This window comes from Saccopteryx bilineata, chromosome 5 (genome assembly GCF_036850765.1).
Source record: "Saccopteryx bilineata isolate mSacBil1 chromosome 5, mSacBil1_pri_phased_curated, whole genome shotgun sequence".
Lineage (NCBI taxonomy): Eukaryota > Metazoa > Chordata > Mammalia > Chiroptera > Emballonuridae > Saccopteryx > Saccopteryx bilineata.
This window is the reverse complement of record NC_089494.1, coordinates 131126000-131150521: the sequence shown is the minus strand read 5'-3', so window position 1 is coordinate 131150521 and position 24522 is coordinate 131126000. Positions and strand designations below refer to the sequence as shown.

The following is a 24522-nucleotide window of genomic DNA, read 5'->3' as shown; positions in this document are numbered from 1 at the left end:
TTGGTGAGATGTGGCTCACTCTCAGGATGGGGCTTCAGATGGCTTCCTCAATTCAGAGGGTTTCATGGTGCCTTTCCCAACTCCCATCAGCAACTACTGGAAGCTACTTGGGGAAATATTTCCCCAAGTAGCTTCCAGTAGTTGGTACTTCTCACTTAAAAAAGAAAAAGTTGAACCCTGGCCGGTTGGCTCAGCGGTAGAGCGTCGGCCTAGCGTGCGGAGGACCCAGGTTCGATTCCCAGCCAGGGCACACAGGAGAAGCACCCATTTGCTTCTCCACCCCTCCACCGCGCCTTCCTCTCTGTCTCTCTCTTCCCCTCCCGCAGCCAAGGCTCCATTGGAGCAAAGATGGCCCGGGCACTGGGGATGGCTCCTTGGCCTCTGCCCCAGGTGCTAGAGTGGCTCTGGTCGCAACATGGCGACGCCCAGGATGGGCAGAGCATCGCCCCCCCGGTGGGCAGAGCATCACCCCTGGTGGGCGTGCCGGGTGGATCCCGGTCGGGCGCATGCGGGAGTCTGTCTGACTGTCTCTCCCTGTTTCCAGCTTCAGAAAATAGCAAAAAAAAAAAGAAAAAAAAGAAAAAGTTGAGAACATCCTTCCAGTTTGCAAAACTCAATGTTTGGTGCTGTTAGTGAGAATCACTGGGATTCCTTTGACCTAGCTGTGTGTGTCCTTCTGGGCATCAAACCAGGTGAGCAAACAGTTGTGCTGCACCTCTCTGCTGCCCCTGGCTGTTCCAGAGTTTTCAGTCTGTTGGGTTTTCGGTTGTGAAGTTTATTGGAGTAGGTTGTAGTCATTACCTTTTTTTGTTGCTTTTGGTGATATTTTTGCTTTTTTTGTTGTTTTGTTTTGTTTTTTGCTATTCTTAATCTTATATTTATAGTTACCAGGATAGAAAATATTGTTTTATTATAGTTTTTTTTCCATTAAAAAAATCATTTATAACCCTTCACCCAGTGCTTTCTGTGTCCTTCTTTGCTCAATTTTCTCCATTGTACTTATGTGATGCAGTAAAAATTATTCACTATTTTAAGTCAAAACCCCATAGATTATTTTACTCATTTTTTATCTTCTTATATTTCCTCAAAATTTCATTCTGCTCTCATGTTTGTTTTTCTAGGTATACAAAAACTATTATTTTTAAATAAAAGTTATCATTTTTATATGTACAATAAAGTCTTAGGAGAAGAGAAAATACTGGTTTATGATTACTCTCTCTTTCTGAACCATCAGCAGGGTCAGTGTGAGGCTTATGGAGAACTTCCCACAATCCCCATGCTGTATGGCTCTGCTTTGCTAACTGCAGAGGCAGATTTAATGGTGGATGCACTGGGCGCACACCCTGGGCCCCAACTTCTGACGGGCCCTGCAAAACCCCAACTTTACACCTTTTTCTAATGACTCCAAGTTTGTTTCATATGTGCAATTTCAACATTAACAGTACATAATATTTTTTATTTATTTAAAAATATGGTTAACATGTATTTTTACTTTCCCTGTCTCTTTCTTTTTTAAGGGGTCCAATATTTTCTTGTGCACCTAGGGCCTCAACTTACCTTAATTTACTTCGGCTGACTCTGTGTACGGCATAGTTATGCTCCCCAAATTTATCTCTAAGGTTGTCATTTCACAGAGCTAAGCTTATGTGCCATTTCCAACCAGCTATCTAGAAATTCATCGTCTCATGTGAGAACTGGGCTGCTGTGAGGCGATGAGGAATTTTCACTTCATAAAAGGAGGATGCTATGAGTGGAAATAAGAAAACAAGAAATTTAAGCAGGAGGACTGCTTGTCTCTACCGAAGAGATAAGTATTAGAGGAGACATCCTCCTGTTATAGAGAAATTCCATCTCAAGCAGAATGTGAAAGAAATTTCTATTCAGAAAACAATTCTTAGCTGCTGATTCTCCAAAGACTTGAATCTTCTGGTAGGTTAAACTCGGCCTTAGCTTTGTCTCCTCGTTTCCCACTTCCATGGAGCTTTCCTGTCCTGGGTGTCCACTGTGGTTTCTTTGATATATAATACAAGGATTTATTTAGTGGCCACCACATGCAAGGCATCATTCCATGGGCTGAGGATGCCGCAGTGAACTACGCAGATGGAAACCGCTGTCCTCATGAAGTGTGCATCATGTTAGTGTAGCTGGGGAACAAGATGAACAAGTAAGATACATGCTCCACCTAAAGGTGATGAGATCTATGGAAAGAAATAAAATGAAGAGTGGAGATGGGTGCTGTGGTGGGGTTGGGGTCTGGATAATGTTTGCTTTCTTTCTCATGTTTTGGCCACATATGGACACAAACCCTTCTGCTGTGTCCCATTTGAATGGCTGTGATGCATGGGGACTTTAACAATGACTAAAATGATGAAATGCTGCATCATTAAATATTAAGGAGAATTCAAACAGAATTACACAGAACACATATGAGATGTGTAAAGGTTTGCTCCCAGGACTCACTGAGCCTGCCCCCTTTCACATAACAGCTCCGGAAATATTTGCTCTAAGGATGCAAAGAGCTGATGTAGTTCCACAGCCCTTTAGCCCAGGTTCCTCACTTTTCTCCTAGCCTGCCTCCACATGAAGGATACCCCCTTGCAATCCAACATGCAAGAACTTCATTTTTGACAGAAGTTCTTTTGCCTCATGGACTTCACTTGACTGACTGCTCCCACTAGTTTATTTCTTTCCCTAAGTTATGATTGAGTCCCAGCCTTAGAGACAGCTCACTCCCCTGTGTGGTGGGCACAGTGAATGATCTCACCTACCTTCTACTGCAGGAGTGGGTGGCTTTGTCCTTGCATGTTGTGGTAGCAACCCCCACTGCTGACTGAATTTACATGTGCTCCCCTACTTTTCTCAGAGCCCTTAACATTTGGTAAGATCACATGTCAATCCTAGGCTCTCACATCAAGAGACGAGCCTTTTGCTCAAAGGCTAGAAGTCACACATTCTGGCTGGTTTTGCAGCAAGGCAAACAATCTGGATCCCTGAGTCACTGCTCGGAATAGAGCTGTCCTACAGAGCTATGGAACCCACAGTCAACCCCGGGTGAGTTAACCGCTAACATTTGTGGGTTTGTTTCTTACCACAGCATAGACTAGCTTAATGCTGTGGTAAGAAACAAACCAACTAATACTGGCCTAAAGAGTAATGTAGGAGCATTGCCCTGCACATTCCAAAGCATTCTTATAACAGCAGACATCTGGTAACGGGGCTTCCCTTTACACTGAGGATGAAGAGCAAGGGTAACATTTAGGATGTATTAGACATATCTGAGTTTGTATCTGAGCAGTACCACTTAGAAACCAGTCCTGTGACATTAGTTGCATTTCTCAGCCTCTCTGAACCTCAGTTTATGTAACCACAAATCATAAGGTTGTTTGAAGGGTTAATTGAAGTATCTAGCACAGTATAGTACACAGTAAACATTCAAAAATTCTGACAAGGGTCCTGGCTGGTTGGCTCAGCGGTAGAGCATCGGCCTGGCGTGTGGGGGACCCGGGTTCGATTCCCGGCCAGGGCACATAGGAGAAGCGCCCATTTGCTTCTCTACCCCCCCTTCTTCCTCTCTGTCTCTCTCTTCCCCTCCCGCAGCCAAGGCTCCATTGGAGCAAAGATGGCCCGGGCGCTGGGGATGGCTCCTTGGCCTCTGCCCCAGGCGCTAGAGTGGCTCTGGTTGCAACAGAGTGACGCCCCGGAGGGGCAGAGCATCGCCCCCTGGTGGGCGTGCTGGGTGGATCCAGGTTGGGCGCATGCAGGAGTCTGTCTGACTGTCTCTCCCCGTTTCCAGCTTCAGAAAAATACAAAAACAACAACAACAACAAAAAAAAAAACCTCTGACAAGGAATTAAGAAGTTTACGTAGAGTAGATTCAATAAGATGCTGACTATCGAAGTTCACACGTCTGATGTCACAACTCTGTGTGCCTCGGGAACAGGGAAAGACCTAACTGGAGCCACTCCCTGGACTTCCGTCACCACCTGACCTCAATAAGAAACAGGTGAAACTGAATTGAAGGGACTATTTATTCTTACAGATTATAAGAGTTTAGGTGACCTAAATATATATATTTAGTGTGTGTATATATTAGATATAAATATATATACTTAAGCATTAACTCAAGAAAAACAAATTTTTTAAAAATATTATTTATGCCCTGGCCAGTTGGCTCAGTGGTAGAGCGTTGGCCTGGCATACAGAAGTCCCAGGTTCGATTCCCGGCCAGGGCACACAGGAGAAGTGCCCATCTGCTTTTCCACCCCTCCCCCTATCCTTCCTCTCTGTCTCTCTCTTCCCCTCCCGCAGCCAAGGCTCCATTGGAGCAAAGATGGCCCGGGCGCTGGGGATGGCTCCTTGGCCTCTGCCCCAGGCGCTAGAGTGGCTCTGGTCGCAACAGAGCGATGCCCCGGAGGGGCAGAGCATTGCCCCCTGGTGGGCAGAGTGTCGCCCCCTGGTGGGCGTGCCGGGTGGATCCCGGTCGGGTGCATGAGGGAGTCTGTCTGACTGTCTCTCCCGTTTCCAGCTTCAGAAAAATCTAATATATATATATATATATATATATATATATATATATATATAATTTATTTATTTATTTTAGAGAGGGGAGAGAGAGAGAGACAGAGAGAGAGAGAGAAGGGGGGAGGAGCAGGAAACAACTTTCATATGTGCCTTGACCAGGCAGCTCCAGGGTTTCAAACTAGCAACCTCAGTGTTTCCAGGTTGACACTTGATCCACTGAGCCACCACAGGTCAGGTGAGAGAAAAACAATTTTTAAGACTCCAAAAAGATAATGTCCTTTTCCTTTTCTTTTTTCTTTTTTCTTTTTTTTATTGAGTTAGAGGCAGGGAGGCAGAGAGTCAGACTCCCACATGCACCCTGATAGATCCACCTGGTAAGCCCCCTATCAGGAGATGCTATGCCTATCTCAGGCTGTTGCTCTGTTGCTCAACAACTGAGCTATTTTAGCTCCTGAGGTGAAGCCATGGAGCTATCCTCAGCACCCAGGACCAACTTGCTAGAACCATTCAAGCCATGATTGCAGGAGGAAAAGAGAGAGAGAAAGAACAAGGAGGGGAGACATGGAGAAGCAGATGGTTGCTTCTACTGTGTGCCATGACCAAGAATTGAATCTGGGACATCGACACACCACGCCAACACTCTACCACTGAGTCAATTGGCCATGGCCAAATAATGTCTTTTTCAATGGAAGGCTTGTATCACAGGAGAAGAATCACAAGATACTTGGCTAAAATAATTGTCTGTTTTTGACATATTATGCATGCAAAATCAGGACATGAGTGTGGCCTGCACTACGTCTCTGTATGATGGTGATGGGGCTTTAAAGAAGGGTACAGAATTGGCTCACGCCAGTAATGACGGGGTAGGAAGGAGGTCCGAGTCCCTGAGAGACACATCACAGGGGACCAGAACCTGGCAAGTCACCCCATTCAGGCTTCACAAGGGCAAGACTTAGTTGCACCACCATGAATGGCACACCCATTGATTCTGCCACGGCAAGTGAGTTTCCAACTCCATCAGCAGGGTTGGGATAAAACATGCAATTGGCTAGGCATGCTAGACATTGAATGAACTTCTACATCATGATATGTACCCTGCCATTTTGATGTGGAGACAACCTTTTCGTACAGAAAAGCCCTCTCAGGACTCACTATTGGACAAAAAAGCCCCATTACCCAGCAGTTTCTCACTTATTTGTAATAAGGACCCAAAGGAATGACATTAGAAATCATCAAAAAAGGATGAAATAGGGTCTGTGTAGTTTTACCATCAGGATTTTAATATCTTCATAAAGGGTTCCCCTCCTCTTTCCCTGGCTACCCTTCCCTTGTGATAAGTAATTTGCTGTTTTCTGTAGCACTATGAGATTTTTTTACCCAGCAAAATAGTTCATCAGCTGTCCCTCTCCCTTCTCAGGAGGCCCAGTCCAGGCCCCTAAAGAGCGACCAGGCAGAATGGCCACCAAGGGCTTCTTTCTGAGTGGGGTTTCCTGTGGACTCATTTTCCTCCATTTTCTGGGTGGCATTGCATTCAGACTCTTCTGAAAATTGCTTTGTGATGTGTCCCAGCCTCTGAGGGTCCTGAAACCACCCCTGGAAGCAAAGCAAACTCACACACAGCTGGTTCAGAGTAACTACAAATGATGAGGTTCTTCTCAAACCCAAATGGATGGGAATACAGGTCATCTGGGGACAGTGTTAAAATGACTGAGCCAATCTAGGGTGTGGCCTGAGACTATGCATTTTTTCTTTCTTTTTTTTTAATGAGAGGAGAGGGGAGATAGTGACGCAGACTCCTGCATGTGCCCCAACCAGAATCCATGCATCAACCCCCCATTCAGGGCTGATGTTCAAATCAACCAAGGTATTTTTAGTGCCTGAGGCTGATACACTTGGACCAACTGAGCTATCCTCAATGCCTTGGGTCAAGGCTTGAACTAACTGAGCCACTGGCTGTGGAAAGGGAAGAGGGAGAAAAGGGGAGGAGGAGAGGGGGAGAACCAGATAGTTACTTCTCTGGTGTGCTCTGACTGGGAGTCAAACGTGGGATGTCCATATGCTGGGCCGATGCTCTGTCCACTGAGCAAACTGGCCAATGCTGAGTCTGTATTTCTATTAGGCATCCAGGTGTTGCTGCTACTGGGTCCTGAGGAGCAAGACCCCATGGGAGCATCTCACAAGACAGGGCAGGGCTGTGGAATGACAGGAGTGCAGAGTGAGGATGAGACTGGACACATCCCGGACCCTTCACTCAATCCCTCTGACCGTTGGACCGCTCATTATTAAAGTGGAATAGTTACAAAACCTACCTTGCACAGCTGCTGTGAAAATAGCTAACGCTCTCAGGATAAGAATGTTTACTCCCATTATCATCGAGGAGTCCCTGGAAGCAGGGTTTAATCTGAAACGATGGGATCAGTTCATAGGACCCTTCTTGCCGACAAGCAAGTGACACGAGTGGGGATAACAGGAAGATTTTTGTTTTTTGTATCACTTTGCACTGTTTCTTTGTAACATTAAAGAAAAAAAAAGGTCAGTTATCATCTTGGTCTCCTATCTACAATAGTTCTGCTCAATCCAAGGCTCTCTTCACTCAGGTTTCCCAACCTCCAAGGTGAAAAGCTGTCTAAGATGCCTTGTTGGGTACAGTTTAGGAAAATAGAGCCAATTTTTTGGCATACTGCTTGTTAATGCAACACAACAGCTGTTGTTGCCATTGGGAAGCAGAAACATTATGGAATATTAACAGAATCCATTGAATTTGCAAAAAGATAGAGCGCTGGTCAGCCCTTGTGGCAATTGGTAAATTAGCAGCGTGACAGGATATGGGACAATAAATGATTTTTGTGTTCTAAGTTAAATGCTTCAATCCACATGACCTACTTAAGTGCTGACTTTGGAAAATCCTGCACAGTGATTATGCTCACGAAAGCCGGGAAGAAAAGCATAGCTGAGTGGCCAGATCGGGACAAGAAAGGGAATGAAATGTCATCTGTATTCCAGGTCTTCTCAAGCAACAACACAGAGATAAAATTAATCCAAAGCCCTATGTGTGTCCCAAAACGTTTGTCTGGATGAACTCTGATGGATTCTTTGCAAGTCATAATGTTTTCTGGAACCAGTCATAAGCATAACTACGACTTAAGTTTAGGAGCCATCACTGGCTCTGCCTCATCTTAGTCTCTCTTCTCTGAGCCAAGAGACCTAAACACCCACCCAGTGGGAAAGATGCCGTATTCTTGTTAAGCCTTGGAAGGCACAGGAGGTGTACGCAGCCAGAGAAAAGCAGAAATGGTGATTTACTGCTGTACAGGGCAGCCCACCCTTCCTGTAGTCCTTTGCTTTCAGAAGGAAATTTTCCCACCACCAGAGGACTATTAATAAAGAATTCCTTGTCTGTGGCTCCTGAGGATTAGGGTGGGCCAATATTGTTGTAACAAGACTTCAGCAATGTCCTACTCAGCATGCTTTTGTTCCATACTTTTACTGTTTTGTTGTTGCTATTATTATTATTAATGTTATTATTATTATTATTTTGGTCCCAGATGGAATAGAATTTTCCTAAGAGTTACCAAATAGCCAGTGGTAATACTATGATCAAGCTTGCCCTATACCTAAATGGAGCATGGTGCATACAGAAGGACTATCTGATATATTACCTGTTTTCTACAAGAACAACACTTGCCAACAGGTACTTGTGAATTTCACTTAAAAAAAAAACAAACAAAAAAACTTGACCAAATGGAATGCAGAACATTTGACACAAGATATGAGGTTGAAAATTTCTATTTTCTTTATGTATTATCTTGATCAGTGTCTAATTTGGGTTGGTATTCTACCTTCAGAAAATGTCTTCTTAATTTTCTCTCCCTATTAGGATATTATTTTAAAAAGGAGAACTCAGAAAAACCTTGAAAGTTATTTGATGCTGGAATGATACCAATTTCTTTAACAATAACAAAGCTAATATAATAAAAGCCATCAGGTTTGGGATATTTTATGAAAATGTTTAATTCAACTGTTTCTTTGGAATGTAGTAGTCATAGTTTGTGATTTAAGTTACAGTTCAGTTCTATGCAGTTTTTATGCTACTCAGTGTCTGAGAATAGAAATGTCTTTTAAAGTTAAGGCTTCACTGTTCATTTTGAAACAACCATTTACAAGTGTCATACTGTCATAGAAAATAAAAATTTCTGTAAAAAAAATTCGCACAAAATTTTATGATGGTACAAAAACATGAAGCAATCATATACCAGTAAAATGAAAACATTTTACTACAGAAAATTCTATAGATTTCAATAAAGAAATGTTATTTTTACACCTTTAAAAATTATGAAACAATCTAAAACAATATAAACTGAACATTTTATAACACTGCCTTTACAAATTAATAACTTTATAAACATATAATTTTTTAAATATATTTATCAGTGCAAGATACTTTAAAATTTAAAGTTTCAGTATCATTTTTCCTAGGCTGAGGGCAACTTTAAGTTCATTGCCTTAAAAAAAAAAAGAAAAAAAGAAAGAAAAAAAGGCAAGTCTTAGTGTTTCATCTGGTAAGATTACAACAACTGAATGAATGCCTCTAGGGACAAAAATCTATTCTTCTTTCATAGTGATCGATACTTTCCTGGAAACAAAAGGCATTCTCAATCCAATTAAACCAAGATGAATGGACTGTGTCCTCCACGATGCATAGTGGCTTCCACACCTGTTTCTAAGTGAGATCTACAGCAATGCAGAAAGGGAGGAAGATGTAACAGTTCTTAGTACAACATGGCAGGACCCAAGTAGACTGAAAACAACCCGCCCCTTCAGATTCATTCACAGGCTGCCTGATAAGATACGGACTTCTTCGAGCGATTAGAAGCTTAGGTCCTACCAGTCCTAAGGCAGGATTTTTCTTTGTGAGAAAACAAAAGTTTCAAGAGCATTCATTCAAGTCTCTTGTTTTCTGAATGGATTTTTAAAAACATTGATTTTGAGTTCACTCACTCTTATCACCCCTAATCTGAAAATACTTTGCCAGATGGCAGGGTTTCTAGCTACTTTCTTCAATTACCTGTTCTTTCTTCCACTTCCCTCATCTCACCCAACACCAAAACAAGAAGGTGCTCCTGGATCCTTCTTATATATATGAATATAAAAACCCCGTGTTCTGGGATATCGGGAGAATTGTATCCTGTCTTTCCTTTGGGTCTCACTTAAAAGCCAATTACTATTACTTTTTTTTCTCCGCTTATCGTCATTTCTATTACATGCAACATTTCTAATCAAGGATCAAATGTGATTAAAATAGAAAAATGGCCTAAGGAAAAAAGATACTGTCACTTTAATCAGTTAACAAGAAAACCAAAGTTAGACTTTGGAGGGCAGAGTTAGGAATTTCCCTTATTTATTTATTTATTTTAAACATAAAGTCTAGTAAAATTCTTTGCCACGACCAGCAGGTTAAAGCTGCAAATGTCTTTTCTGGACAATGGCAAAGGCTTCAATTCTAAGAGAGCAAGAAGAGAGAAGAAAGAGGGGAGAGAAAGAGTTTACATTTGAAAATACATTCCATATGAAAGGGCTGTAGGAGAGAATATTGCAGCTTTATACAAAAGGATTGAGAGACATGAATTTGAACTACAGAGAAAAAAGCAGAAGTATAAAGCCACCTTGGCAAACCTTCCTAGCCCTTGCCTTCCCCGGGGCAGGACTGACATCTTGCATGAAAATAACTTTCCTCATCGTCAGTGGGCCACCTGCGTTTGATTCAGAGTTGGGTTTTTACTAGCAAGGAACGGAGCGGGTTGTATAATGTAACACAAGGCGAACCAGTACAAACAAAAAGGCACTTCAGAGGACATGGACTAAGCAGTGCCGAGGCGTGGGTGTGGCAGTCGTCGGCAGCATGCCTGGTGGCCAGCGGTGTCTGGTTATGGCAGCTGTCTGTATGGAGTTCACAAGCACAGGGTCTAGTACAACACTGGAAAACATCAAGGACACCGGACAGTATTGCTTCGTAAACAGCGCTGACAGAGATACTGGTACTGAGGCTACTCTAAGCGAAAACACCCTAATCCTTCCTTGCCCATGCGCAGCACAGGCAATGACACACAGGGACAGCTTCAGGAGCCCGCTGAAACACACCTTCGAATGGACTCTGGGCACTGGGCTGCATGTAGCATGTCCATCAAAAGGGCCCCAGGGAATACACTAGGCGCCAGCATCTTGGATTTTGCACAGTTTCCTAAAAGGATCTGTGAGAAGAAGAGGAAAGAGGGGGAGTGGGAATCAAAATCAATCACTCAATCCATCATACTCGGTCTCAACACCAGCATTTGATTCTCCAAATGAAACCAGCAGGGAAAGGCTGACTGCGCATGATCCCGATTGCTCAAACGGCTAACTTGTCCGTCCGTCGGCAGAACTCATCGCAGCTCCTGAGAAAAGCCTGGCTCAGCGTGGTCAATGCATTCCCCAGCTTGTCCAGTGAGAGATCAATGCACTCCAGTTACGTCCTTCCACCTCACCTCTCCAGCATGTCTGCTCGCCCGCTCGCCCTCACGCCTCTGAGTAACTGCTCTGTGTGTTCAGTTTGTCCTTTTTCAACTTCACTCCGTCCACCAGTTCAAAATTGTAGTTCTCCAGGGCTGATAAGTTTCTTTCTGACATCCCATTGTGCCAACAGGCACAGTACAGCACGACCCCACAGACAGCGCCCAGGAGGACGCCCAGGGCGCTCATGGCTATGATGGTGATAAGGATGGGGTCCAAGGTCTTCAGCACACTGCCTGGCTTCCTGGAGATGTTCTCATCCCCTTGTCCTGTGCCCTTGTATCCTGGGGTGCTCCCTGCAGAGAAAAACAAAACTGGCTCTGTGAGCCTGGCCAACAGACCAGATGGAAGTAGACAGAAAAATAGAGGAAAGGAAAAGAAAAAGGAGAAAACCACATGCTTGCTTTGTCTGTCTTCTCCCCAGAACCTGTGGGGGATTTCTGACCTGGGGTTTGGCTCCTCAATGCTGCGAACACCCAGGCTGTGTTTGACTCCGTGTTGAGGATGGAAGTGTGGGAGGTGAGGGTCAGGTCCGGGGGAGCTGTGACTCTGACTGCTAGCCTCACACAGGGTAACAACCAATTCTGGGTCAATAGTGGGGTTCTAACCTAATTCAGATTTTATCTGACCCACCATCTGTGCTATATTGGAATCTTGTGTTTTCAGTCCTTGTCCTTAGCCAGATATAATCTCTAGGGTTTGCAAACTGCTTTGATACATGGGTGTCTAGCAGAGGCTGTAACCACTCTCATGTGTTCCCTGGGTCCCCACGCAGGCATGGGGAAACTGTCTTGAGCTGCCCTTCTGTGGGGTGCCTGCACTGTGCCTGGCATGGTTTATACACGTGCCTGTTTTCCCACGTGAAATCTTCATGCTAGCCAAGTTTCTCCCATGTCCACAGTGGTTTTGCTCAAGAAAAGAGGTCTTTCAGAATAGGAGCATGCTTGCTGCTGAAATTTCCAATGGCTTCTGGCTCTGATCTAGAGACCATTTCTGTGCCGTGCTGACTAGAATATGTTTAGTAATCAGCATCTGTGCAGCCCCTGTGGTTTCGCTGGGGACAGTCATACTGCCCTGCAGTTCAGTCCTTGGGGAAATGTCTTCTCTGGAGTGGAACATGGGTGATTATGAATAGGGAAGCTTTTTGCCTAATTACCTACTACTAGAAATGAGACTAAACTGCTCATGTGTAATGTGCACAGTGTTTGCTTGGTGGTGCTCTGATCAACAAAGATTCCAATCAAAGAAAACCAAACATATGAGATGCAAGTCCCCATACAGGGGCAGACAGCCCATGGGGACATATTAGTATCCTCCCCCTTAATGAAATGTTGTTTGAAAACAGCCTTTAATAAAGTTTCAATCTTGGAGCAGGCTCCACAGCTAAGCTAAATGAATCACGTCCAGGTCTGACTGGGGTAGGACCACATTGCTCATGGCAACAGGTACTGATGCCAACCGGCAGTGCTGGGACAAGTGTCCAATGATTCACTACTGCTGGCCAGGAGGTGCAGAAGCTTCTGGAAATAAAATAACGGCAGGCAAGGCCTAACTCTGACCAACTGTCTTGGATTGGATCACAAAACCATGTTAAAAAATACTCATTTTCAATTTAATTCGTCTCAAGTTGGAAGCTACCACCCACAGAGCCATGCTCCTTAACTAAGTCACCACCTTGGATTTCAGTCTGCTTATCTGGAAAATGGGGATAACTGTACCTCAGAGAGCAGCTGTGAGGGATCAAGAGACAGCCTATTTAAAGTGCTCAGGACATACTAGCTCCTCAGTAAATCCTTGCACCATCATCACAGAATGTGGGTTCCAGTAGGGAGGACGGGCACACACAGAGCAAACTCAACAGACGGCCACAGTCATTAGGTTCCTGTCCTTTAAAGACCATCTCTGGGTATGAACCAGGCCCGAGTATTTGGGTTGGTTTCAAATCATAGTATGGAAACTGCCGCAGGCCTTGGGTGGTCACAGTCCTCACTGCTTGTCTGTCGTCATGGTTATACAATGAGACCGGTCCACTCGATTATATTCTAAGCCCAGTGCAGGGAGCGATGGGCCATGGCTGGCCCCTTCCCCATGGACCAGCCACTGACATCAACCAAACTGTCGTAGAGGCTCCCCAAGTTTTCCGGGCAGCTTAGATTGGGTTGTGACAGGAAGTGTCTCTATCACTACCACGAAAGTCACAGAAAATGATTCTTAAAATTGGTCAGGAAGACAAATTTACCTGTGTCATCAATTTTATTTTCTGGGTTCTTTTTATCCAGGTCTGCTGGTCCTGACAAGCCAAACAAAATTGAAAAAGATGTTTGAACTGCCTACGAAATACAGTCACACAAAGTACGCAAATCTGACACATGCATGCTCACACACACTCCTGACTCAGAGGGTCTCTCTGGGGGTCCAGGTACGGGTGGCCCCACCACATGACCACAGGGCCATTGACAGGCTGTGTCAAAGGATTATGAAGAGGTGCTAGAAGTAGGTGGCAGTGCTGTCAGCAGAGTGGGCTGTTTTTGGAGATGAAAATGGTGGGCAGACAGGTTCTTGGCATCTGGAGTGTGGGGACACTTGGTGAACATGGGAAACAGAGGTGGGTTTCTGGGTAAGGCTAACAGCCTATGCTTCTGTAGACAACAGCTTCCTGAGTTTGATGAGTGTTTTTTTGGTTTCCCGGACAATATACCAGCTTTTTGTGGCAAGAGACCATGTCCTATGTCTTACAAAAAACAAAACAATGTTTCTGGAAAAAGTGGAGTGCCGGCATCCCTTATGGTTCTGAACAGAAGGCAGGAGTTTCTGAGTACTCTGATCATTGCTACCTCCCCAGCATTTGAACACAACAGGTGCCTCAGGACATATTTGGTGTATTAATGCATGAACAATTAATAAGTGCTTGATAATCTTATTGTATCCATGACTAAATATTTGGAATACATATCTGATGAATACACATATAATTATTCTAGACATCTTTTGAAGGGCACAGTGACATAAAGTTGTTTAATGGGGCTTCGGTTGTGACAACTATAGCAGAGCACACTAGTCACGTGGAAAGGAAAGGGCTTGCAGAACTGCCTCAGCCTTCTACAGATTAGCAGGAGCCCTGGGTGCTGCTTTGCCTGTAGTAGTAAACGGTCAGTTAAAACTTGTTGAGCTGAACAGCATTTATTTCTCTGTTGTAGTTTGTGGACTTTGCTCTACCTTCCAAAACCATCACCAGCCTGGATGAGGAAAGCGATGGTGTTACGTGCACCATGTGGCTACATGGATTCCGTCTTTTAACAGCACTTGTAGACTTGGGTGTGGGGAATATGTAAAGTAGCTGCAATGGAAAGACTCCCCTCTATGAAGATGTGCTAACCAGCGTGACATTAAATGTTTCTCCTTGCAGAGCATGAAAAAGCAGATTTTTATACACTGCTCTTTTATTTCCCTCAAATTTTTAAATCAACCCTATTAAGTTATTGTCACTTTAGGAATTATGTATATACAATATATTCTGTAATAAAAGCTTTGTATATTGCTGTAATGATCAAAAACCCATTAGAGCCAACAGGCCTCTTTTGTCACAAGTTCACCCAATAGACTTATTCTGTTTTGTTACAGTTAACACCCCATTATATAATAAAAGATAACAAAGTTTAAGGTAAGAAAATGGAGCGTAAGACTAATTACAATGCTATTCCATTGCCATTAGGGAAGTTATTTATAATTCTATATTAAGAACTAAGGAATACAAATTAGTTTCTGTCAGACTTTTATCCTATATATATACCAGACTGATTAAAAAATATATAAACTCTACAATACGAGGCCAAGTTTCTAAATTTAATGTATCCCCTTGAATCATGTCAAGTCTTTTGAGAGTCAGAAATACCTATTTGTTTGCAATGAAGCAAAGAAGTACAACTTCTATGTTCCATTAACAATATTAACAATGTAATCTTAAATCTGGCATTATCAACATTTTCAAAGGCCTGCTGTTTGGTTTATGCACCCACCTATTTGGAATTATCCAGATGTCTGAGTTTTCCCATTTGGCATGAGAATGTTTTGATGTGGCATATGTAGCCTGTTAACTGAGAGTCTTTTCTTGGCTACGGTCCTTGGATTCCACATCACTATATACAGTGTGTCCGTAAAGTCATGGTGCACTTTTGACCAGTCATAGGAAAGCAATAAAAGACAATAGAAATGTGAAATCACCAAATAAAAGGAAAACCCTCCCAGTTTCTGTAGGATGATGTGGCAGCATGTGCGCATGCACAGATGATGACGTATCACTGTGTATACAGCAGAGCAGCCCACAGCCATGCCAGTCGAGATGTGGACGGTACAGAGGAAAGTTCAGTGTGTTCTGTGGCTCGCTAAATTTGACTCCATGACCAAAGTGCAACGTGAATATCAGCGCATTTATAATGAAGTGCCACCACATAGGAATAACATTACTCGGTGAGATAAGCAGTTGAAGGAAACCGGCAGTTTGGTGGAGAAACCCTGTTCTGGTAGCCATCAGTCAGTGATGAGTCTGTAGAGGCTGTACGGGATAGCTACCTAAGGAGCCCTAAAAAATCTGTGTGTGAGCCCACATCGAACTGCACTGAATAGGTATGAAACTGGGAGAGTTTTCCTTTTATTTGGTGCAGATTTCACATTTCTATCGTCTTTTGTTGCTTTCCTGTGACCGGTCAAAAGTGCACCACGACTTTATGAACACACTGTAGTGTTGTAAATGCCAACAAGGCATTCTAAATTAAATCGGTTAGGTAATGGGGTGACTAACGGTAAACGGGCCTGTTGCCCCAGCACGTTAATTCCACAGGATGTACTCAGAGCCCACAGTGAAATTCCAGGTCTAGGTTAACCAGGGTCCTGCCCCAGGCAAGCGCTTACTAACTAACTGGTCATTACAGAACTCGTACTCACTTGCACAGTCCTCTTGCGAAATGTGGTTGTTGATACTGATGTCATCCACTGCGATCCCACCAAGGTTTCCTTTCCCGATTTCGCCCTCGAAAATCACCTGACATAACGAGACCATTTGCACAGTATTTACATGTCCACCTCCCCACCAGCAGTGCTCTCAAAGGCTTGTTCAGCTCAATCTACAGCAGGTGGATTACATTCACAGGACTTCTTACTAGCACCTGCTTTGTTAACACCCCTACACATGAACTGCCTGGTGATGGCATCAAACTTCTCCTCCAATGCTCTTTATAATACAAAACTGAAAAAACACAGGAAATAAATGAAAGGTTCCTTGCAACAGCCCCAAAATAGTCTGTGATGGAATGTTGTCACTCCTTTCTCAGCAAACTGGTTCAACTTCTGGAATTCGGGGACGGAATTTGCTACTGAGACAATCATTGCAGCAATATCTCAGGCTCAGAAAATAAATTTGGATATGAGTCCCACATCTCACTTGATAACCTTCAAAATATTGCCCAGTGTTCGTGAAGCAGCTGCCTGCCCACCCCTGGGAAAAGAGTTTACCTGGTAAAGTTTCAAGGATTTGTGGAGCAGGACACGTCCTTCCTTCCAGTGGTCCCCTTGGTGCCCAATGGCCATCCAGACCAGCTGGTCATACTCCTCTGGCTTCTGATAGCGCAGCTTGACTCTCAGCGTGCCCACATGCGAACCAGACATGTGATACCAGAAGGTCATGCAGTGGGCAGAGTTCTGGGAGTAAACCACAGGGCTCACCAAGCGAGCCACCTTGCCCTTCTGGTTCTCGTCAGCCTGGGAGTAGATAAAGTTGCCATCACCTGCTGTGACAAAAGACATGTGTTAGGGAGAGTACCCTGAATGTATGACTCTTCTGTCTCCTTGTCTTTCAACTTCTATCACCCAAATCTTCTTTCCCAGGCTGAACACTGAGAACCCAATGCTGCTGTGGACAGGGAGTGGGGTGCAGTTGTTGGGGATACAAGGCTCAGCTCTGAGCTGTTGTAAATGGGCATAGGCTTGGGGGAAGGCTGCGAAGAGGCACTCAGTCACTGCTTATTGGGACTGCATCATCACAGGGACACGAGCTATGACGCAGGCAACTTTGCACCATCATAGGCAAACTGAAAGCATAGGGAAGGCCTATTTTTGTGCAACTTTAAGACTGCCCAGCAGGCCTGACCAGGCAGTGGCACAGTGGGTAGAGCTTCAGACTGGGATGCAGAGGACCCAGGTTCGAAACCCCGAGGTCTTCAGCTTGAGCATGGGCTCACCAGCTTGAGCGTGGGGTCGCTGGCTTGAAGCCCAGGGTTTCTGGCTTGAGCAAGGGGTCACGTGGTCTGCTGTAGCCACTCCCCCTCATTTAAGGCACATATGAGAAAGCAATCAATGAACAGCTAAGGTGCCGCAACAAAGAATTGATGCTTCTCATTTCTCTCCTTTCTATTTGTCCCCATCTGTCCCTCTCTCTGACTCTCTGTCTCTGTCAAAAAGCAAATAATAAATAAAAAAGACTTCCCAGCAGCACCTGTGTGAGCATAAATGCTAAATGGAATAATTTGTACGTACTCTTATTGATCATTCAAGCATCAGGACTTCTGGCTGATGATACTTGGGTCACTATAAGAAAGCTGCATTTTCCCCAAATAATCGAGTGATCTTTTATTTCCCTGAAATTCAGATGATTTTCCCCTAGTTTATTTTAATGGCTTATGAATTTCTGAAATACATTCTAGAACTTGAATTTCAATGGTGATACCGGCTACCGTGTGACATGGGCTTCTCATTCAAGAGGAGGCAGGGTTGCATTCTGGCAACAGTGACACTGTGGAGCCATGAGAACTCACTGTGGCTTTGCTTTTAATAACTCCTAAAGGGAACACTTTTTCCTGTCACCACCTGGTCTACACACACTAGGCATGTTTCCCTGTCTGCCCTGCAGACAGAAATACTTGCTCTTTCTCTGACCTGATGAAAGTATGCATCTGCTGCTCAGGCCCCCATGGGCAGCAGGGTGCTGGGTGTGCTGCCCCGAGGCTTGTGCATGTGTGAGGTCACTGTGTGCTGCGCACACGCTGGCGGTCCTCGTACCCATCTGCCTGTGTCTGCCATGTCCATGGGGAGGAGGATGAGTCAACAGGCAGCTTTCCTCCTTCACTAGGAGGCGTATCTGAGCCTGCATCATGGTGCATGTCTTGAGACCGATGGGTGGAAAGATAAAAGGGGGAGTGGAGAAGAATCCTGGCTCCAGTGTGTGTGCGGTCTTCTGTGACCAAGCTGACCGAGTCACTGCTGGGGTGTGTCCTATCCAATGCATTTACCATGTGGCGGTGGTCTGTCTGGGAGATGGTGCCTTTTCACTGAGATGAGTAGTGGACCAGTTCATTGAGATGGACAGTGAGCAGGTGGCAGGGCACCCACCTTGCCTCTGCACTACCCCCACCCCCATCTTATGGAAAAAGGAATGTAGTTGGGGATCTGCAGAGAGGAAATTCAGTTATTGAGCCTGTGGGTTCAATCTGGGCAAGCTGGAGAGCAGGTTTTGGACAGGAACAACCTGATGTGGACAGGAGGATGAGACTGTCTGAGAGCTCTGCCCAGGCCTGCCCTGCTGAATTGTGGACTTTGAAAAATCTGCTCGTCACTTTTCTGCTTCAGGTGTTTCTCTGGCTCCTCACTGCTTTCAGCCCACCTGCTGCCCTAAGTCTAACTGCTTCGCACAGTAATTGTCCAAACCATACCGTGGGCAATGCACTGAGTCGCAGACCCCTGCCCTTCTTGTCTCTGCATATCACTCCCGATCCAGCTGAGCTGACAGTGCCTCTGAGACAGAACCGCTCCCTCTGACCTGCCCCCTTATGTTTCACTAGTGACAACTGCCTCTGACAGCAGGCGCCCTATTCCACAGCATTGTGGTGGTTCCCACCCCCAGTCCACTGCGCACCATTTGAGGGCAGGGCCACCCTCCTTCATACGTTATCTCCAGGGACCAGTGTAGCACCTGCCATGCAACAACAGGGCTGCACAAATTCCACGCCTCAGGGAACCAGGAGAAGATGCCAGGCTTCAGGAACCCTCTCTGGGGAGGTGCACAGCTTCCTTCTTAGAGGCCAGATGCAGAAAAACAAGTGGAGTGGCTTCAAATAAATTCAAATGTGTACGACAGGACAGGGCGCCGAGGCTGTGCTCATTCAAAAGCAAGCTTCCATCTGGTCTTCAGAGTGCCGCGTCCGTGGCCATCACCTGTGCCTGTGCATGCTGTGCTGGTTCCTTCACCTGCCTCTCTCCTGCCAACAAGTCCTGCCTTTCAGACGGTGGCCTCGCCTGTCACACTCGGCAGGAGTTGTGGGAGGCTCTCTCCGGTCAGGGCAGGCCCGGCCCAGCACTGCAGCCCAGTGAGCCTGGGTGTTGGGGACAACAAAACCCATGGAGCCTCCTGCGGGCGTCACACATTTCAGCTGCTCACCCCAGACCAGCCCTCCTGCTCAAACACGCCACCCGTAAAATGCCGATATCCTTCCTTTCAGGGTTTTATCCCAGTTCTGGGTCAGCAACTCCGTCTTCATTTTCTCAATTAGTGCCTCACTTCAGCAAGCAAGCCTTTGAGCTTTTGTCTCTGGCAAATGTCACTTTTGACCTCCTTTGAATGTCAGTTCCTACTGAGCTGTTTGGCTCCACTTTGCATACGTTCTTCCACTGTTACCACCGCCTTCATCCCAGCCAATTGCGTTTGGTTAATTCAAGGCCATTTTATATGCGAGGTGCCATTTACAGTCAAAGTATTTTAAATATTCTTAACATGGCTTGTCTTGAGATTCAATGGGAAATGTCTCAGAATTGAGGGAGTCGAATTTTATCCAATTTCCTTGTCATTCTTATTAGGCAAGGAACTAGCTGGGGTAGAAGAAGGTCTATTCAAACCCACTTAATGGTTCCATTCACTGGGGGAAAGTGAACAGCAAAATGGGAAAGAAATGAATTGCCCTTGGCCTATTCCTCTGTCCACGGATCCACCTGCCCAAGCACCAGCATGGGGGAGAACTTTGATGAGGTTTCTTAGTGACGTCACAGCCCCTCTGGGGTATCTCTGGAAAGCCAAAGCTCAAGTAAGCAGACACAGAAGCGTCACCTGAGCACGGTAGATATTTGAGGGTCAGATGTCCCTTGTGAGTGTGTGCACGCTTTTTGGAGCACACTGCTGGCTCTTTGCACCATGCTTCAAGTTGGGTGATGAAATGGATGCAAAGAAAACAGGGTGTGGTAGGTAGAGGAGTTCCCTGGAGTGGATGCAAACATCCTTCCTCTACCGGTCCATCTGCCACCAATTCATCTTCGAGGCAAAGTAAGGCAAGCAATGGGGTGGGTTGCGTGACCTGGGGTGTGTGTGGCAGTGTTTCTACCTGCTTGGATTTAAAATCTTTCCTAAAAAAGTAAGAACCCCAACCTACTTTGAGCCACTTCCACTTCAAAGGTCCAGAGAGAGCAAGCTTAGAGCTCACTCATTGCTTGTTTGGCTGGAAATAAATGGGATGATATAATACACATCTAGACTTGCTGCAAAGTAGTCCAGAGTCGGCCCTGGCTGGTTGGCTCAGTGGACAGAGTGTCAGCCAGAGATGCAGATGTCCCAGGTTTGATTCCTGGTCAGAGCACACAGGAGAAGCGACCATCTGCTTCTCTCCCCTCCCCACTCCCCCGTCTCTCCCTCTTTCCCTCTCGTAGCCAGTGGCTCGACTGGTTTAAGCGTTGGCCCCTGGCATGGAGGATAGCTCCATTGGTCCCAGTGTTGGCCTCAAGTGCTCAAAATAGCTTGGTTGATTCGAGCATCATCGCCAGACAAAGGTTGCCTGGTGGATTCCAGTCAGGGTGCATGCAGGAATCTGCCTCACTATCTCCCCTTCTCTCACTTAAAAAAAAAAAATACAGAGTCAGGGACAATAGAGATAAAATAAGATTCCTGTGACTTGGTGATTATGGAATTTGGAGTGTGTACATTGAATGTTTGTGTTACTGTGTCTTTTCTACTTTTAAATATGTGTGAAGTCTTTCACTCAACAAACTCAGAAAGTATAAAACCCAGGACGAATTCACACAACTTTCCCCAGTCTGCTGTTTTTCAGATCTAGTTATTAAATTTAATCAGCAATATCTGCTACTAAGTTTATCTTCATTAAGGAAAGAGATCTTTTTAATTCCAGGGAATAAAAACAGACATAAGTGTTGTGCAGTATTTTCTATACCCCCTTAGATTCGCAGACCCCAGAAACCCTCCACAGTTACCCCTCCAATTCAGAAACGAGGCCGCAGTGAACTCTCCATTACCTGTGTGATCCTGTATCGGTCCTGTTTTGCTGGTCAACACACTCCACTTGAGTTGCACGTGATTGTCGTGTTCCCAGTGACAGAATGTCTTGTGAGAACCCCAGCCAAATTCACAGTTAAAACCATATGTTGGAAATTCTTCCACGGGTGGAAAGAAAAAATAGAGACAAGCAGAGAAAGACAAATTTACTCATCGAGGTCAGAAGGGCCCCTCTGTTCATTCATGGAAAGCCCAATTTATATAACTTAATGTCTGTTTGAAAACTCTGGAAAAGCCACAAAATCTGGCACTACCAGGAAACACAAAAGATTCATGGTGATGTTGAAGCATTTGCAAAATCACATTTAGTAATTTTTTTTAAAACCCAGCTTTATAAAAAAAATATGGACTTCCTGTCAGTTTGGTTTTATATGAAATTTCCAGGAAGGTTACTTCCCTAAGTATGTACTTTCTATCTGTGACATTCTCCCTATTTCTACAATATTGAGTATAACAGATACTGTGTTCCTGATGATGGGCCATAGAAACTGGTATTTACCAATTAAGAGCATTGTAATTAGAGATTGAGCTTGGACTCACAAGGCTTGGACAGTGGCAGGTGACTGCAGCACCCTGTATTCTCATCATAGCAGTGTGCATGTCGGGTCTTCAGTGTCAGATTTCTGAAGCAGTGCTTAAAATTATTTTCTCTTCTGCTGTGCTTTCTGCTGGGTCAATTAATGTTAAGTGTGGTTTTTGCTTCTGCAGTAAATTTTTACATTTGCATATAAATTGCTCACCCTACTTAAAAGCCTCAATGTGAGGTCATGTAAAACCAAGGCACATTTAAATAGCTACCCAGTTTTTAGCTTTTTTTATTTATGTTCAAAAAGCTTCCTTTGGGATTTGAAAGGGAATATGAGTACATTCTCAGGAATGAATCCTCCTGTGTTCTATGACGTGCCACTTGCCTATAGCATTTTTTGTTTGTTTGTTTGTTTTATCTTTTTTTCCTTTGATTCTACCATCCTTTGGAAAGTAGCTTGAGTCTCAAGAGAGAAAAGAAATGAAATCATGGATGCTTAGAATTTTGGGGGGTAAATTTAAGCTAATAAAAAAACCGTAAAGATAAGACCTTCAAGCGTCTGTAAGTTCTACGCCTACTCCTTGTTAAAATGCCACACAAAGACAGACACCTGTTTTCCTAATGAAGGGGGTGGGGCAATGCTTCTCACTGAGGTCAGGCAGTCCACAAGGTGGCAGCATTAACATGGAGAGCAAGGTGACTAGGGCCACCTGCCAGTGGGACTTATTGTCTCAAAACTACGCTTGTCTCTCCTAAGAAAAGTGTGCTGTTTACCTGCTGTATTAGGCTGAGGACCTATCTTGTTTTGATCTTTTCTTTAACTTTACCGAAGTGTTTAATACAAAATATCTTACTTTCTTCTTTGAGCTTGGCTCCTTTGCCCTTCCCTTACTTTAACAAGGGCAAAAGAATTTTAATGGAAAGATCTAGTGACGAGATAACGATGAATTTTTTTTTTTTGCATTTTTAGTTTTTAAGGAACACTTTTCAAATGTTAACGTGGGCCCTGGCTGGTTGGCTCAGTGGTACAGCATCAGCCCGGCATGTGGATGCCCCAGGTTTGATTCAAGGTCAGGGCACACAGAAGAGAGAGGTGTCTATCTGCTTCTCCACCCCACCCTCTCTCATTTCTCTCTCTTTTCACCTCCCGCAGCCATGGCTGGATTGGAGCAAGTTGGCCCCAAGTGCTGAGGATGGCTCCATGGCCTTCATGTCAGAGGCTAAGAAGAGCTTGGTTGCTGAGCAATGGAGCAACGCCCCAGAAGAATAGAGCATCACTCCCTAGTGGGATTGCTGGGTGAATCCCAGTCAGGTGTGTGTGGGAGTCTGTCTCTGCCTCTTCTCCTAAATATGTCGTCTAGTATAGAAAAAAACATTGTCTGTTATTTCGGCTATCAGTATTGAGGTGATATCACAAGACACATGACCTTGGGTATCTATGCAATCACAGAACATGGGGCAGCTCTGCCTGAAATGACGGCATTGGCACTTCTCCTGGTGCAGGGAGCAGGAGGGCCCCTTGACCTTCCCATGTTCTTTCTGGCTCTGAGTCTGACAGGGCGAACTGCTCTAACATTTCATATTTGCTACTCTTGTGTCTTCTTGGTCTGATTATGTAATGTACTTTTAACAATCTGGTTTGTTTCAAATATAAATTAAAAGAAAAGATCTATGCATTTTATGGGGGAGGAATATAGAGTAAGAAGTGCTCAATGTGGACAATTTGACCCTGGAGAGAAAGGCTGTTAAACACACAGAACATTTATAGCAAGGAGAAAGGAAAACAAAGAAACAAACAAACAAAGAGAAAGAGAGAAGGGGAAAAGAAGAGGAGAAGAGACTTGAGAAATAGAAAAAGAAAAGCAACAGACGAATGAAATAAGTATATAGGACTATTGACCTTCAAATCTTCAAAATATTACCCACACCCCATAACTGCACAATTCTTATTAAATTCATTGGAAATAATCTGGCCAAATTCCTTCTTGACTCTTAAAAATAGCAGGAAACAGCCCTGGCCGGTTGGCTCAGCGGTAGAGCGTCGGCCTAGCGTGCAGAGGACCCGGGTTCGATTCCCGGCCAGGGCACACAGGAGAAGTGCCCATTTGCTTCTCCACCCCTCCGCTGCGCTTTCCTCCCTGTCTCTCTCTTCCCCTCCCGCAGCCAAGGCTCCATTGGAGCAAAGATGGCCCGGGCGCTGGGGATGGCTCTGTGGCCTCTGCCTCAGGCGCTAGAGTGGCTCTGGTCGCAACATGGCGACGCCCCGGAGGGGCAGAGCATCACCCCCTGGTGGGCAGAGCGCCGCCCCTGGTGGGCGTGCCGGGTGGATCCCGGTCGGGCGCATGCGGGAGTCTGTCTGACTGTCTCTCCCTGTTTCCAGCTTCAGAAAAATGAAAAAAAAATAGCAGGAAACAATATTCTGAACTTAAAACACATTTATAGCTGCCATGGGCTAGCAAGCCAGCTGTGCCTGTTGGACTGATCTTGCCTGCAGTTGAACCATGAGCACTGAGTATGCACGAGGATTTAAATTTCAAATCTGGATTTCTGTGGAGGGTGTTCACTTGCTTACTCGGAGACTGAACCTTTAGTACATATCAGTGGAGGA

At 44.9% G+C, this 24522-nt stretch overlaps 1 protein-coding gene and 1 long non-coding RNA gene across 9 annotated transcripts in view; one reads left to right on the top strand and one right to left on the bottom strand.

Annotated features, from left to right (window-relative positions):
* The window catches only part of LOC136306726 (uncharacterized), a 146856-nt gene that overhangs the window by 73111 nt on the left and 49223 nt on the right, over positions 1-24522 (top strand). The window contains exon 2 of the long non-coding RNA XR_010725665.1: positions 23068-23226. This is a non-coding gene — a long non-coding RNA (uncharacterized lncRNA). The remainder of the gene's footprint in view (positions 1-23067; positions 23227-24522) is intronic.
* The window catches only part of NRP1 (neuropilin 1), a 189255-nt gene continuing 173247 nt past the window's right edge, over positions 8515-24522 (bottom strand). For 4 of the 8 annotated variants that reach the window (XM_066233209.1, XM_066233216.1, XM_066233212.1 and 1 more), the window contains 5 exons: positions 21349-21486; positions 16576-16850; positions 16009-16105; positions 13307-13357; positions 8515-11363 (listed from right to left, as the gene is read on the bottom strand). In XM_066233209.1, coding sequence (XP_066089306.1) covers positions 11074-11363; positions 13307-13357; positions 16009-16105; positions 16576-16850; positions 21349-21486 — 851 coding nt within the window. In that variant the 3' untranslated portion in view covers positions 8515-11073. The remainder of the gene's footprint in view (positions 11364-13306; positions 13358-16008; positions 16106-16575; positions 16851-21348; positions 21487-24522) is intronic. The other 4 variants (XM_066233211.1, XM_066233213.1, XM_066233214.1 and 1 more) reach the window with 3 other exon arrangements.